The sequence below is a fragment of the Oncorhynchus tshawytscha genome, linkage group LG04 (assembly GCF_018296145.1).
Source record: "Oncorhynchus tshawytscha isolate Ot180627B linkage group LG04, Otsh_v2.0, whole genome shotgun sequence".
Taxonomy (NCBI): Eukaryota; Metazoa; Chordata; class Actinopteri; order Salmoniformes; family Salmonidae; genus Oncorhynchus; species Oncorhynchus tshawytscha.
This window is the reverse complement of record NC_056432.1, coordinates 35625432-35640945: the sequence shown is the minus strand read 5'-3', so window position 1 is coordinate 35640945 and position 15514 is coordinate 35625432. Positions and strand designations below refer to the sequence as shown.

Below are 15514 nucleotides of genomic sequence, written 5' to 3'. Positions count from 1 at the left end.
CAGTTTGGCCAGATCTAGGAAGAGCCTAGGTGGTTCCAAACTTCTTCCATTTAAGAATGATAGAGGCCACTGTTTTCTTGGGGAACTTCAATGCTGCAGACATTTCTTGGTACCCTTCCCCAGATCTGTGCAGATCTGTGCACAATCCTGTCTCGGTGCTCTATGGACAATTCCTTCGACCTCACAGCTCGTTTTTTCCTCTGATATGCGCACTGTCAGCTGTGGGACCTTATAGACAGGTGTGCCTTTCCAAATCATGTCCAATCAATTGAATTTACCACAGATGGACTTCAAGTTGTAGAAACATCTTAAGGATGATCAATGGAAACAGGATGCACCTGAGTTCAATTTTGAGTCTCATAGCAATGGGTCTGAATACTTACGTAAATAAGCTATTCTCTGTTTTTTATTTTTTACATTTGCTAAAATAAAAATTAAAACCTGTTCGTTTGTCAAGGGGTCTGCATACTTCCGAATGCACTGTATACCATGTTACACTTTGGATATCCACCACCTTCTCAAAACCATTGAATGAGCTGTATATTCTACCAAACACACCAATATGAAATACCCTCCCTACTGATAAAAACAAGAAAATAAAAAAGTGCTCAGTCTCAGCCAGGTAGGTCTCAATTTGACACAACACCAATATTAAAAAGCCATAACATCTGACAAAATTAAAAAATGTCCTCTTCTTCCTCAGGTAGCTTACCTTCCGGAGGCGGTTTTGTTTGAGGTCCAGTTTGAGCTGCTGGTTCTGCAGCAGGACAGTCTTCATGCTGTTCCTCAGCTCCCCCACCTTGGCCTGCAGCATGAATTTATCTTTCCTGGTGCTGCTGAGCTCCTCCTGCACAGACTCCAGCTCCACCTTAATCCCCTAGAATGCAGAGCAAGGCTAAGTCAGTCACAAAATGGCAACACAATGGACAATGATAGAGTGATGCATCTGTGGTTTAGAGTCTGGATGATAGCACTGTGCAGTGGAACTAGCCAGCTACAATTGAAGTCTGAAGTTTACAAACACCTTAACCAAATACATTTAAACTGTTTTTTTTTTTACCATTCCTTTAATCCTAGTGAAAACTTCCCTGTCTTAGGTCAGTTAGGATCACCACTTTATTTTAAGAATGTGAAACATCAGAATAATAGTAGAGTGATTTATTTCAGCTTTTATTTATTTCATCACATTCCCAGTGGGTCAGAAGTTAACATACATTCAATTAGAATTTGGTAGCATTGCCTTTAAATAGTTTAACTTGGGTCAAATGTTTTGGGTAGCCTTCCACAAGCTTCCAACAATAAGTTGGGTGAATTTTGGCCCATTCCTCCTGACAGAACTGGTGTAACTGAGTCAGGTTTGTAGGCCTCCTTGCTCGCACATTCTTTTTCAGTTCTGCCCACAAATTTTCTATGGGATTGAGGTCAGGGCTTTGTGATGGCCACTCCAATACCTTGACTTTGTTGTGCCACAACTTTAGAAGTATGCTTGGGGTCATTGTCCATATAGAAGACCCATTTGCGACCAAGCTTTAACTTCCTGACTGATGTCTTGAGATGTTGCTTCAATATATCCACATAATTGTCCGTCCTCATGATGCCATCTATTTTGTGAAGTGCACCAGTCCCTCCTGCAGCAAAGCACCCTCACAACATGATGCTGCCACCCCCGTGCTTCCCGGTTGGGATGGTGTTCTTTGGCTTGCAAGCCTCCCCCTTTTCCCTCCAAACATAACGATGGTCATTATGGCCAAACAGTTATATTTTTGTTTCATCAGACCAGAGGACATTTCTCCAAAAAGTCCGATCTTTGTCCCCATGTGCAGTTGCAAACCATAGTCTGGCTTTTTTTATGGCGGTTTTGGAGCAGTGGCTTCTTCCTTGCTGAGCGGCCTTTCAGGTTATAGGACTTTTTTTTACTGTTGATATATATATACACTTTTGTACTTGTTTCCTCCAGCATCTTCGCAAGATCCTTTGCTGTTGTTCTGGGATTGATTTGCACTTTTCGCACATAAGTACGTTCACCTCTAGGAGACAGAATGCTTCTCCTTCCTGAGCGGTATGACGGCTGCGTGGTCCCATGATGTTTATACTTGCGTACTATTGTTTGTACAGATGAACGTGGTACCTTCAGGCGTTTGGAAATTGCTCCCAAGGATGAACCAGACTTGTGGAGGTTGACAATACTTTTTCTGGGGTCTTGGCTGATTTCTTTTGATTTTTTCCATGATGTCAAGCAAAGAGGCACTGCGTTTGAATGTAGGCCTTGAAATACATCCACTGGACTCAAATGATGTCAATTAGCCTATCAGAAGCTTCTAAAGCCATGACATCATTTTCTGGAATTTTCCAATCTGTTTAAAGGCACAGTCAACTTAGTGTATGTAGATTTCTGACTCACTGGAATTGTGATACAGTGAATTATACGTGAAATAATCTGCCTGTAAACAATTGTTGGAAATATTACTTGCGTCATGCACTAAGTAGATGTCCTAACCGACTTGTCAAAACTATAGTTTGTTAACAAGACATTTTTGGAGTGGTTGAAAAACTAGTTTTAATGACTCCAACCTAAGTGTATGTAAACTTCCGACTTCAACTGTATGTCCTCACTACCCTGTTGGGTGTGCGTGCATGTTCCCATCTAGCCGGTTACTCAACCCTGCACCTTAAGAGGCTGCTGACCTATGTACATAGACATGGACTCACTGGTCACTTTAAATGGAACACTAGTCACTTTAATGTTTACATACTGCTTTACACCTTTCATATGTTTATACTGTATTTTAGTCAATGCCAAGGAGACATTGCTCATCCTAATATTGATATATTTACATTTGCGTTTTTTTTCACTCATTCATATATCCTTATGTACATATTCTTTATCCCCTTACACTGTGTATAAGACAGTAGTTTTTTGGAATTGTTAGTTAGATTACTTGTTCGTTATTACTGCATTGTCGGAACTAGAAGCACAAGCATTTCGCTACACTCGCATTAACATCTGCTAACCATGTGTATGTGACAAATAAAATTTGATTTGATTTTTTCTCTCCCCAATTTTGTGATATTCAATTGGTATATCTGTAGTGATGCCTCTAGCACTGTGATGCAGTGCATTAGTTCACTGCGCCACTCGGCAGCACTGCACCACTCGGGAGCTTAATTCCATTCTTTTACTTTTAGATTTGTGTGTATTGTTGTGAATTGTTAGATACTACTGCACTATTGGATCCAGGAACACAAGCATTTCTCTACACCTGCAATAACATCTGCTAAATATGTGTATGAGACCAATACAATTTGATCTGTGTGTGTGTACCTGTAGAGCTGTCTGCAGGCTGTCCAGCTCCCTCTGGCTGCACTGCTCCACCATCTCCAGCTGCTGTCTCTGGGCCTCGATTTCCCTCTGCCTCTGCTCCACCTCCCACTTCAAATCCTCCACCTGGGGGAGAGAACACATTCAAGAGTCATTGACTGATGTCACTTTCAACAAACTACTTCCCCATTCAGTCCTGGGTTGTGTTCAGTAGGGCACACCATAGCAAAACAAAAGTGTGTTCTTATTGGAAAAGTTCTGAATTGTTTCTCCCTACTGAACACGACCATGGTTGTGCCTTTTGTATAGCGTGGTGTGGCATAGCTAGTTACCTCCTGGTTGGTGAGAGGCTGCTTGCTGAACTGCTCATCCAGCTGTTTCTGGAGGATCTGGAGTTGGGAGTGGGCCTCTGACAGCTCCTCCTGGAACCTGGAGACCTCCTGAGAGTGTTTCTCATCCTGAGCCCTATGGAGGGGAAGGAAATGATATTAGGGTAAGACAATGTTAAAATAAAGGGGAGACATTAGATCAAAATAAAAATATTATGTTGAGTTAGATGGGGTTATTCCCTAAAATACAAGGACAGAGCATTCCCTAACGATTCCATCTACTCATAGGGTAATCAAAATCTTTTCTATCTGTTAAACACAGCATCATTGCAGGTCTTATTCACTAAACTATAAAGTGCACATTTAGACTCACTGTAGTTTGTGTGCCTCGCTGTGCAGGGCTTTGACCAGCTCCTCCTTGGCCTGCAGGTCCTTCTTGATCTCACACAGCTCCAGCATGGCTGCCCGGTAGTGCCGCCTGTTGTGGGCAGCCTCCGCCTTGGCTGCTGCCACCTAGTGCACAACACACACTTACAGTCTGTCTCCAGTCCATTACAGTATGTTACAATGTGTTAATGACAACACAAGACTATGTTGTGGCTGGGCCAGTTTGTCTCCTTCAGCGGGGGTTGTATGTGTATATAATGTGTTAATGACAACAGATTATGACTGTTGGGTTGGGAGTCTTTACCTGCTCTTTCAGGTCCTTGACTTTGGTCTTTTCCTTCTCCAAGGCGACCTGTAGTGTCTGGACCAGCTGTTTCATCTGCTGGTCTTCCTCCTCTTTGCGTTTTAGTACGGCTTGCACCTGTGGATAAGGGCAAGGAAGAGAATAGAAAAAACAATCTCTTCTGTTAGCTTTTTAATGAAAAAGGGCAACCATTAATGGTGTTATCGTATGGGTTTAGTCATGTAATAGATCATTGATAGTAGTAACTGAATGTAACATTGAAGCCTTTTACCTGGAGGTTGAGCTGGACCAGGTCTGCCTCTCTCTTGGCTAGGGCGGTCTCCAGAATATTGGAATGCTCCCGCAGTGCATTGTGGGACAGCCCTAGTCCTGTCAACTTCCCTTTCTCATGTTCCAGCTCCAAGGATAGCTTCTTGTTGGTGTCTTCCAGCCTCCTAATCCGCCTTTTGAAGCATCGTGCCTCCTGCAGCTGTGGATGACAAAGATATACGATTTTACAATCAAACCTTTGAGAAGCACTTATACCATTGGCTGCGAGTAATTTTCAAAGGGGTTGGGATAGCATAGCAAAACACACATGGACAAAAAGTAATCGCTACGAGAAAATATTTTACCTAAAAAAATACAGTACAACTTTTAAATGTTCTGCATTGCAGGAAAGTTCTCCTGCAAAATGGTGATCAAATTAAGATCCTGCATTGTATGCAAGACAACCACTCACCTCATCCTCAAGCTCCATTACTTTCTCCTGGTACTCCTCCAGCTCAGTGCTGGTGAGGGAAATTACCTCCTGAAGCTCTTTCTCCAGCATGGCCTTGCTGTGGCTCACAGCCTGGAGCTCACTCTGCAGAACCTCAATTTTATCCTGGAACAAGTATAGGTTTAGGCTATAGAAATATCACCACAGCTAAAGATGTGCTGAAATCTTATGTTATGAGTATTGCCACATGATGTGACCAGAAACAAACTCTGGACCCTAGTTCCTAGTTAAGTCATTTGATCAGGAAAAACACTGGGCCCTTATCATGAGAGTACTTTATGTACCTGCAGGGCCTGGTTATTGCCTCCATCTGAGACCTGGGCCTTGACTTTGACCAGCTCTGCCTCTGTGGTCGCCTTGTCTGCCAGGGCTTCCTGGAGCCTGCGACTCAGGATGCCCACTGCGTTCTCATAGGCCTTGTGCTTGGCCTTCATCTCCTTCTGCGCGCTGGTCAAATCAGTCCCCAGCCGCTTCATTCTCACCTTCTGCTCTGAGATGGCCCTGAGAGAGGAAAACAAGACAATTACACACATCAACAGTAGTGCACATCTAAGCAAACTGACTAAAAGAGATTGAGAGAAACTTATTCCGTTCATATAAACTCAGCAAAAAAAAAAACGTCCCTTATTCAGGACCCTGTCTTCCAAAGATGATAATTCGTAAAAATCCAAATAACTTCACAGATCCTCATTGTAAAGGGTTTAAACACTGTTTCCCACGTTTGTTCAATGAACCATAAACAATTAATGAACATGCACCTGTGGAACGGTCGTTAAGACACTAACAGCTTACAGACGGTAGGCAATTAAGGTCACAGTTCTGAAAACGGAGGCCTTTCTACTGACTCTGAAAAACACCAAAAGAAAGATGCCCATGGTCCCTGCTCATCAGTGTGAATGTTCCTTAGGCATGATGCAAGGAGGTATGAGGACTGCAGATGTGGCCAGGGCAATAAATTGCAATGTCCGTACTGTGAGACTCCTAAGACAAGGCTACAGGGAGACAGGAAGTATAGCTGATCGTCCTCGCAGTGGCAGACCACGTGTAACAACACCTGCACAGGATCAGCATATCCGAACATCACACCTGTGGGACAGGTACAGGATGACAACAACAACTGCCGAGTTACACCAGGAACGCACAATCCCTCCATCAGTGCTCAGACTGTCCGCAATAGGCTGAGAGAGGCTGGACTGAGGGCTTGTAGGCCTATTGTAAGGCAGGTCCTTACCAGACATCACCGGCAACAACGTCTCCTATGGGCACAAACCCACTGTCGCTGGACCAGACAGTACTGGAAAAGTGCTCTTCACTGACGAGTCGCGGATTTGTCTCACCAGGGGTGATTGTCGGATTCGCATTTATCATTGAAGGAATGAGCGTTACACCGATGCCTGTACTCTGGAGCGGAATCGATTTGGAGGTGGAGGGTCCATCATGGTCTGGGGCGGTGTGCCACAGCATCATCGGACTGAGTTTGTCGTCATTGCAGGAAATCTCGATGCTGTGTGATATCCTCCTCCCTCATGTGGTACCCTTCCTGCAGGTTCCAGCCCTCCAGCATGACAATGCCACCAGCCATACTTCTCGTTCTGTGCGTGATTTCCTGCAAGACAGGAATGTCAGTGTTCTGCCATTGCCAGCGAAGTGCCTGGATCTCAATCCCATTGAGCACGTCTGGGACCTGTTGGATTGGAGGGTGAGGGTTCGGGCCATTCCCCTCAGAAATGTCCAGCAACTTACAGGTGCCTTGGTGGAAGAGTGGGGTAACATCTCACAGCAAGAACTGGCAGATATGGTGCAGTCCATGAGGAGGACATGCACTGCAGTACTTAGTATCTGGTGTGGCCACCAGCTGCATTGACTGTTACTTTTGATTTTGACCAGGCTAGTTCCAGAAGTCAGTCTGCCTTTAGAAATGTTTTGACTCACTTCTTGGCTTCCGACTGCATCTGCTCCACCTGTTTCTTCAGGCCCTCATTCTCCTCTGTCACTGCTGCTAGCTGACTCTGGTCAAACTGCAGAGACTGTGGAGGAACATCAAACGCACACTGATTATTATCAAATGCCTATCAAAGATAGCCGGATAAGGCAATATGTAATGCAAGTACTGTCATGGAAGTAATGCAAAGAAAACCCTTAGGAAATCCTAGAAAAAACCTAAAGCTTCTAGGGAGGCATTGTGTACCTGGATCTGTGTCTCCAGCTGATCCCTCTCGGTCTGCACGGACTGCAGGTGGTTCTCCAGGCTGTTCATCTGCTGCGAGACCCGGACCACCTCCTTCTGCAGCCGGCTCTGCTCCAGCTCAGCCTTCTGCTTCTGCCCCTGGGCCTCCAGCAGCTCCTGCTTCAGCCCCCTCACCTCCGACACCAGACGCTTCTTAGTCGACTTCAGCTCGCTGATCAGCTGCTCCTTGGAGCCGGCGTCCCGCCGATAGGCCTCCACCATCACCTGATGGGTGGGGAACAGGAAGGGGTGTGTGAATGTGTGTGTGTGTGTGTCAACAATCCTCCCAAAGCCAAAAAAGTGACAAGCACCTTTTGCTGCGTGAACTGCTCTTTCAATTTCTGAGCTTGTTTCTTCAGGGTGCCATTTTCCTGCTGCAGAGTTTCAATCTAAAAACAAAGAGGAGAAGGGGTTTACATTCTACGTAAGCTCAAACATGGTTGCTCAACAGCCATAGTAGGGTAGTGTGTGATGGGACCCATTGGCTCGACGGCGGTTTGTTTCTCACCTGTGAGGCTTTGACCTGGACCTCCTGCCTGAGCTGATCCAGGAGGTATGAGGACACCAGCACCTCCTCCCCCAGCCTCTCGGCCCCCTCGTCCAGCTGACTTTTGTCAGCCCTGGCAGCCTGGAGGGCCACCTCCAGCACAATCTTCTCATTCTGTAGATACTGGATGTTCTCGTCTTTGGTGTTGGTCTCTGTCTGCAGCTCTGCCAGAGTGGCCTCTAGCTCTAGGTAGCGGGCCTCTAGCTGGTTGATGGACTGCTCTTTGGTGTGTAGGCTCTCCTGAGTGGCTGTCAGCTGTCTCATCAGCTCTAGGTGGTCTTTCTGGAGGGCCTCCAGCTGCAGGTCCTTCTGCGATAGGGTCAACTTCATCTGTGGGGGACGCAGAGAGGGGTTACATTAGGCAACTGTTGTTGCAAAATAGCAAACCAGTGAGCAGACATTCAGTTTTTCTCAAAGTATTGGACCTTGTTATTGGACCCCACTTTCATTGATATTAGACCACTGCCCCAGACTATCAAATAACATTCATTTGAACAATACAAAGGTTTTCATAAGTGTTTTCATAAACCCACAATTAGTTCCTTACCTGCTCTAGTTCCCTCTCCAGAGAGCTGGCTGTGTTGGCCAGTTTGTGTAAGTGCTCTCGCTCCTCCTCAAACTCGTCTAGCTTGTGCTGGAGGTCGTCCTCCACCATGTTCTTGGCATCCTGGATCTGCTGGTAGGCAGCCTCCTGGGTCATCATGTCAGTCTACGGCCAAAGGAAGGACAGAGGTCAGATCACACGCTCCTTAATAACCTCAAATCTAATTCCTCATATTTTATTTTGCCAGTAAATCTTATATGTATATTTTTTTAACTATCACCAATCACTTAACATGTCATATTTCCTCATTTTCAAGGGGACAGACCTCAATACTCTGCAGCTGTACGGCGATGCGCTCCTTCTCTTTGATGGAGCGATGCTGGGTTTCTGTCAGCTGGTGGGACAGAGTCACATTCTCCAGCTTTAGGTGCTCCATGACACCAATCTGGGTCATCTGCAAAGCCTGGGGGGAAAAAAACATGTCAACTCAGTCAAACAGCATATCAACTCCGTACCACATCAATTTCATAACACGTCACCTCTGCAACACATCAATTCAGTAGAAGGAGGAGCCCTTGTCACAGATAGCCTTACCTGCATGTTGGACACTTCACCCTGGAGCCGTACTCGAGCCTCCTGTGCCAGCGCTAGCTGCTGCTGGTACCATTGGCGGACCTGCTGCAGTGAGTCAATCTCGGCCTGGGAGGTCTTCAGCCGGCTCTGCAGGGTGCTGCGCTCTAGTTGGACCTGCTGGAGCTGAGTCTGGAGTCCACCCATCTGCTGACGCAACTGTTGGACTGTAGAAGGACAACACCAAAACAAATCATTCACAAAGCGTTTTGTTTTTAGCACAGTAATAAGTGAGGCATCGAATTTCATTAGTATTATTGTGTGGCGCATGTTGTGAGGAGATGATAGATTTAAAAGCATGATGCCAAATCTGGGCTCTCCATCCAGCCAATTTACCAGCGTTGTCCCTGGAGGTCACGTTCTGCTGCATCTCCTCCACTTTCCCCATGAGCCTCAGGTACTGCTCCTCGGCCACCTGCAGGTCATTGCCCAGTGAGGAAAGGCCGGCGTTCTTGCGCTCTAGGTTGCCCTGCAGCTCCACCATGGCCCTCTCCAGCTGGGAGCAGCTCTGGCGCAGGGTGGAGACCTCCTTGTTGAGGGAGCTCTGTTTCTCCTGGCTGGCCTGGGCCTGCTCCACCTGGTCCCGCAGCTGGGCGTTGACTGTAGCCAGCTGGGCCTGGAGCTCAGTCTTCTCTTTCAGAGCCTGGAGAGGAGAGGGAGGAATTGTAGGGTGCTAACCTAGCTATTCTAGTGACGGTAAGTCTGAACATGTAAGGAGTGTTAATTACCTTAGTTGATCCTATGTTTAAAGTGTTAGCCATTGAAGACAGTGAAGTCCTTACTACCTTGTCTGTATGTTAATTATACCTGGTTGGCCTCAGAAGACAGAGACTCTAGCTGACCCTCCAGTCTCATCTTCTCCTTCAGAACCTGGAGCATTTCATCATGTCCCATCACAGAGCTCTCTAATGACACACTGCAGGAAACAAGCAATTAAACAATATAAGCATACATCTTGCAAGTGCAATTGACTGGGGCATTCTAGAACAATCCATGGTAAATTATGATTGGAAAAATAAGCAAACATAAACCAGTGTACATGTGGATTCGATATATAACAGCAATGATCTAAAGTAGACTAGTGTTCCTGCTTATTTGCTATCTGCAACCGCAATGTGCTTATGTTATTCACTAGTACTACACCAGTCAGTTTGTGTTGCTATGTGTCATTACAGAAGTGCTGTGCTGATGATGGTGTGGCCTACCTGCTGGAGAAGCTGTCCCTGCGGCTGCGTGGTTCTCCGGTGCCCTCTCTGTCCTGCTCCAACTCCAGCAGGTGCTGCTCATCACTGGCAGCCTGCAGAACCTCTTGCAGTGAGGGGAAGTTTCCCATAGCCTCTGGGGCAATCTCCCTACCCTCCACTGTGTAGTTCCCGCCCCTCTGCCTGCCCACTGCTGCGGCCAGCATGCCGTAGGTCCCAGTGCCCCTGGTGGAGGTGGACACGCTGCTGTAGGTCGAGCTGTCGCTGTCGTTCCCGTCTCCACCGGGCCTCGACCCCATCCCTGACTCGCTGCTGGCGTCCACCTCCGAGATGTCCTGGAAAGACATTGACGACCTCAGCGGGGCCTCCGAAGAGGTCGTCTCCATGGAGCTGACCTCTGACCTCATGCTGCTCTCTGACAGGGTGGACACAGAGCTCAAGTTGGACCCCAAGGAGCCCATGGAGGAGTCTGCAGAAGTTCTGACCCCACCTCCACCACTACTGCCCCCTGCTGGCTCGGGAGTCTTGTAGTCGGCCAGGGAGTGGATCTTGCTGGGGCGGGCTGACCGCGACTTCCTCTCCTTGGCTGGGGGGATGCCCAGGCTGCCCAGCTTTGGGCCCCGGGGGACGCTGGTCCGCAGGAAGGAGTACTCTGTGGTCATGGAGGTGGTGTTGGCCCGGGGGAGAGCCTCTGGGTGCATCATGAGGTCTGGATCCAGAGTGCTGAATCCAGTGCGGCTCTTTAAGGTAGAGCGGTGGGACTGGATGAGGAGAGAGGGTAGCATGAGCAGAGGATGTAGTCTACTTCAGACCAATGTTTCCCCTAGCTTGTTTTCCCCTAGCTTGTTTTCTTGTATGGGCACAAAGAAGCAACATTCAGGGCTGCAAACATCAGACCTTTCAACTGAAACTAACAGAGGATCATTTTTATACTATACTGTAGGTAGTGGATTGCAACAAAACTAGGCAAGAAGGCCTGCTATGCCAAAATAATGTTAGGGGAAACACTTCTGCTTCAATTCAACTCGGTTCACACACACACTCACTCACCGTCTCCTTGTGCCTCTGCACCCTGTACTGTTTGAGCTGCTCCTCCAGGCGTCGCCGAGCATCATGGCGAATCTTCTCCTCATTCTCCATCTCCAGTGATTGCTCTTTGACAGCTACAGGAAGAGCAAGTTTAACACAAGAAATAGAAGGGCCTAACCGCACCACCATACAACACAGAATATGCTAACAATAACTTAGACATTGTCAAACAAGCATACAATACATTTTAGAAGGAAACCACAACTGTGTGCTACAACTACTTTGTCGCTCAGTTTAGAGCCCTTTTTATGTAAGAAATGAGAGTGCTTTATTGACACGGTTTTCCATCCACCATGGTTAGTTACCACCATGTGAAACTGCACGTAACCCAGTACTTACAAAGCCAAATGACTAAGACTCAAATCAATCCCATATATTAGCCAGTCGCTTAGTTATTACAGTAATGTTAATAAAAATGTGACACACAAAGTAGTTTAGTATCCAAACGTATTCTGTTTTTAGCTTTTTTGGGTAGTTAGTTAGTTAGTTAGCAGACAGTTGGTGATATGCCTGATTGATGATGCTCTGACTGCAATTGGCCAGGTGTGCTGAAGACCAACCAACAGGTGTCAAATCAGTGCAACTTAGAAGTTAGCATGAGTACTTCCTGATTGCAGCATCACTTAGAGCAGAGTGCACCATGAACGGAACGAAACCAAGAATGTGATACTCTAAACGAGTTTATGTATATGACACTGTAAACATTCTATGTGGGAGTGGTTAGCCTAGTGGCTCACAGTAAACAAAAAGCTCTTCAGGCAAAATGAGACATATTCTGTAATATAACTAAAAAACTTTAAATACTTTGCATATCATGGTACCTGTAAGCCTCGGCCGTCATCCAAAACAACATACACGACATGTAAAGGAGTAGTTTAAATACAGCCACTACCAAGAGAAGCACCAAGACCCAAATCAAGCAATTAAATGACCACTGGCATTGCACAAAGTAAGCAGGCTCAAACCACCAAACAGATAGTCTCTCGATCTAACTCTTTAATGGGAGTGTAGTAAGTAGAGGCAAGGGAATTAAATTAGGATATGGAGGTAGGCCTAATCAACAAGTCAGCCTCTGAAGCAACATCCCAGAGCAAAAGGGGGGTGGGGGCACTCACTGCAAGAACAGGTTACAGTTACAGTATGCTTACACAATTCAGTCTCCTGCATAGGCATACTCAGTCTGAGCGACTGCAATGCGTCGCCCTTGTGAACAGGGCCCTCAGCACTAGTTCCCTCAGACTTCTCTAGCATGGGTGGTGGGAAAGCGGCCACACCTTGGGATGGCTCTTTGGAATGGGGGCTGACGGTGGGGCTGGTGCCCTGAGCAGCAGGGGGCGATGGAGGAGGCAGGGGGCCATTTGGATGGCCGTCCCCTCCAGCACCTGGCCCCGGGCCCCGTGCCACTCGTTCTCCATTAGGCACCACGTCTGCTTTGAAAGATCCTGCAACAAGGGAGTGGGGTGAGTTGGAGGTTGACAGTGGAGTGTGTCAGTATAGTAGGTCATTTACAGCATCCATCCATCCAGTTTGTATTTCACCACACAATGAGAGAAGATTGTGACATACTTTAAATTTTAAAAAGGAAAGGACTTGGAGGTAAGGCTCCTTTGCATGACAAAGTCTATTGTGGCTTTCACAGGAAACCAGTCAAACACGCTTTGTTGTCAAGCCAGACTAGTGCTTTAGGAACTGAAAGTGGCAGTTTGATATTATTCATTTTACATGTGTCAAGATAGCCAAACTATTTTTATTGAAGGTGAGATGTGTAGGAATAACGACAGCATGCAAATATGCCATAGTGCACTCGTGACTGCGAAGTCACAGTCGATTGTAGATTAGTTATAAGGCTCAGATCTCTGTCCAGACAGTACTGCAATTCCCCATACCAGTACAAAGAGAGCTGTAGCAGGGAGGGGCAGATGGCCTGAGACGGCAAAGTAATGGCAGGTCGCACACAAGCATGTCATGCATAGTTGGCAAAAAATACTGGTAGAAGACAGTGGAATTGCCTCCATATAAGGAACTCCTATTATAGCAGATTCCCTTCAACAACAACGTTTTCACAATTATGTCCTGTGAAAATAATACAAGCATTCAGTTATGCTTTCCTATTAACTTTTGAAATGAATTGTTCTCCTACAATTAACTGGTTGAGGAAGAACACACTCCATTGTTTGATGATGAGAGTGGATGGAATCATTAAATCAGTCAGAATGAGGTCAGAGTCAGGTTGCCTAAATAAATAAATAAATAAATAAATATATATATAAAAAATAAAGCTAATCAAATCCTATCATTTGAGGGGCAGGCTAGGGTATTAACTAATTAACTAACACTTACCATTAACAACATCCCTCGATGTTGTCGGCTTCTCCTGCCCTCCTTTCTTCAGTAGCTGAGCATCATTCTCCACAGGATCAGCACCGCCCTCTTTGGACTGCGGTATCAGGTCTAGTTGATGGTTTTCTCCATTGGCTGTCTCCATCTCAGCAACGGCTGCTTTGTGGTTTGCCATTTACATACAGAATCAAATGATGTTGCACTGGAGCCCATGGAAGAGAGTAGCTATAATCCTTTCAAAACAGTTTCTTCCCGTTTGTCCAGTTGAAAAGGTTGAATACAATTCATGCGTCCAAGGAAGGACAACCCAAAACAATGGTCTCCCCTGAAAATGTAAGGTTTAGTTAGTTAATATTTAAGTAGTATGAGCATCATAACGTATTTAGTCTGATCAAAGAAAGGGTCATCTAAATGCAAATTAGCCGTCATCTGAAAGGATTTGCCACGGTGATGGCGTAGTGTGGATGTAGCGAAAATTTTTAAAAAGTGGGCGTGGTCTGCAATAATAACATTGCAAATGTATTGATAAAGTACATTATTTGCAATAAATTTGGTCAAATGTTCTGACCAACTGGGAGAATGTGGTTGGGAGGAACAACTCCAGCTAAAGCCGTCTAGCTAACTAACGTTAAGTGGATTGAGTACCTAAATATAGCTAACTTCATTGCCTAGCTAACGTTAGGCCTTTGAATATCGTAAGTTACAAATGTGTCTGTTATTAAGATGGCTGGGCTTTACTAACGACATGCATTTCACTACACCCGCAATAACGTCTGCTAAACGTGTATGCGACCAATACATTTGATTGGATTCAGTAACAAGCAAGGTAGCTACTTGGCTTTACCAACCTGTCAAGCAAAGAAAGCCTACGTTTCCAAGTTAGCTAGTTAACACATCAGTCCCATAACGTTACTTTAGTTATACAAATATTTGCATTAACTGTGTGTTGTGATCCTGCGAGGTTTATGGGGCTAGAATTATTCTAGTATGTCCCGATTTTCACACCGGTACAAGTTGTGTAATTTATATATCAACGCACAACGTGAAAAGGTTTAATAAATAACCATAATATATATATACATAAAAATTGACATGACAATGGTTAAAATGCACGGAAAATGTTTACAAGCCAACCTTTTTCAGACGACTTTTCGTTCTGCTTCTACGTGGCTAAATGGATGCCATTTAGGATATTTGACATCAGGATACTTAACATCGTTTTGTGACTTGATGTCTAGTAAACACCTATTAAATAATTATATCTTTGAGAATTATATATTAATTATTGTTATTTTTCTCTACCTAATAATGTATACATTATAAGCCTATGCTTGGAAATGAGCTAGATTTAAAGGTAAAAATGCCAAACCAGTTGCTAGCCGAACAGTAATAATGAACGGACACCAATGACGTTTTGTCTCGCGCGGGGCGTTGTGGGTGTTAGAGCCCGCCCCTTTGTAATGAATAGAAAAAACATGTACTCCGTCTGGCGGTCGTGGAGTAAAACTGCGGTCTTTTTATCAGACATTTTTTTCTAGTTTTGTCAAAACTGTAACAAACTGTTTATTTAATTCTGTATCCCCATAAAATATAAAGGTTACAGTGTGTATTACCATGCGGATGTTTTACTGTCTTTATGATGTCTCTCTATGCAAAATAGGGTGTGATTAGATAATGCCTTGTCATTAATGATGAGGATTGTTTCTACCTATTCAGCACAGATTTAAGGTTTCATGAATATCAATAATTACACAGCTAGTGACAAATACCAATAGCCTATTATTATATCCATTTGCAAAAATATCTCTCCAGTGACATGAATAGAAGTCTATTTTA

The 15514-nt window shown here is 45.2% G+C and overlaps 1 protein-coding gene across 2 annotated transcripts in view; it reads right to left on the bottom strand.

Moving 5' to 3' along the window:
* The window catches only part of LOC112248631 (golgin subfamily A member 3), a 22768-nt gene extending 7692 nt beyond the window's left edge, over positions 1–15076 (bottom strand). The window contains exons 1-22 of one of the 2 annotated variants that reach the window (XM_024417807.2): positions 14813–15076; positions 13679–14003; positions 12487–12780; positions 11300–11412; positions 10253–11010; positions 9855–9963; positions 9384–9690; positions 9012–9214; positions 8743–8880; positions 8421–8582; positions 7835–8203; positions 7638–7715; positions 7288–7551; positions 7032–7126; positions 5384–5600; positions 5061–5204; positions 4611–4808; positions 4340–4456; positions 4022–4161; positions 3652–3784; positions 3323–3445; positions 713–877 (exon numbers count right to left, since the gene is read on the bottom strand). In XM_024417807.2, coding sequence (XP_024273575.1) covers positions 713–877; positions 3323–3445; positions 3652–3784; positions 4022–4161; positions 4340–4456; positions 4611–4808; positions 5061–5204; positions 5384–5600; positions 7032–7126; positions 7288–7551; positions 7638–7715; positions 7835–8203; positions 8421–8582; positions 8743–8880; positions 9012–9214; positions 9384–9690; positions 9855–9963; positions 10253–11010; positions 11300–11412; positions 12487–12780; positions 13679–13853 — 4302 coding nt within the window. In that variant the 5' untranslated portion in view covers positions 13854–14003; positions 14813–15076. The remainder of the gene's footprint in view (positions 1–712; positions 878–3322; positions 3446–3651; positions 3785–4021; positions 4162–4339; positions 4457–4610; positions 4809–5060; positions 5205–5383; positions 5601–7031; positions 7127–7287; positions 7552–7637; positions 7716–7834; positions 8204–8420; positions 8583–8742; positions 8881–9011; positions 9215–9383; positions 9691–9854; positions 9964–10252; positions 11011–11299; positions 11413–12486; positions 12781–13678; positions 14004–14812) is intronic. The other variant, XM_024417809.2, reaches the window with a different exon arrangement.
* Between the last annotated feature and the right edge of the window lie 438 nt (positions 15077–15514).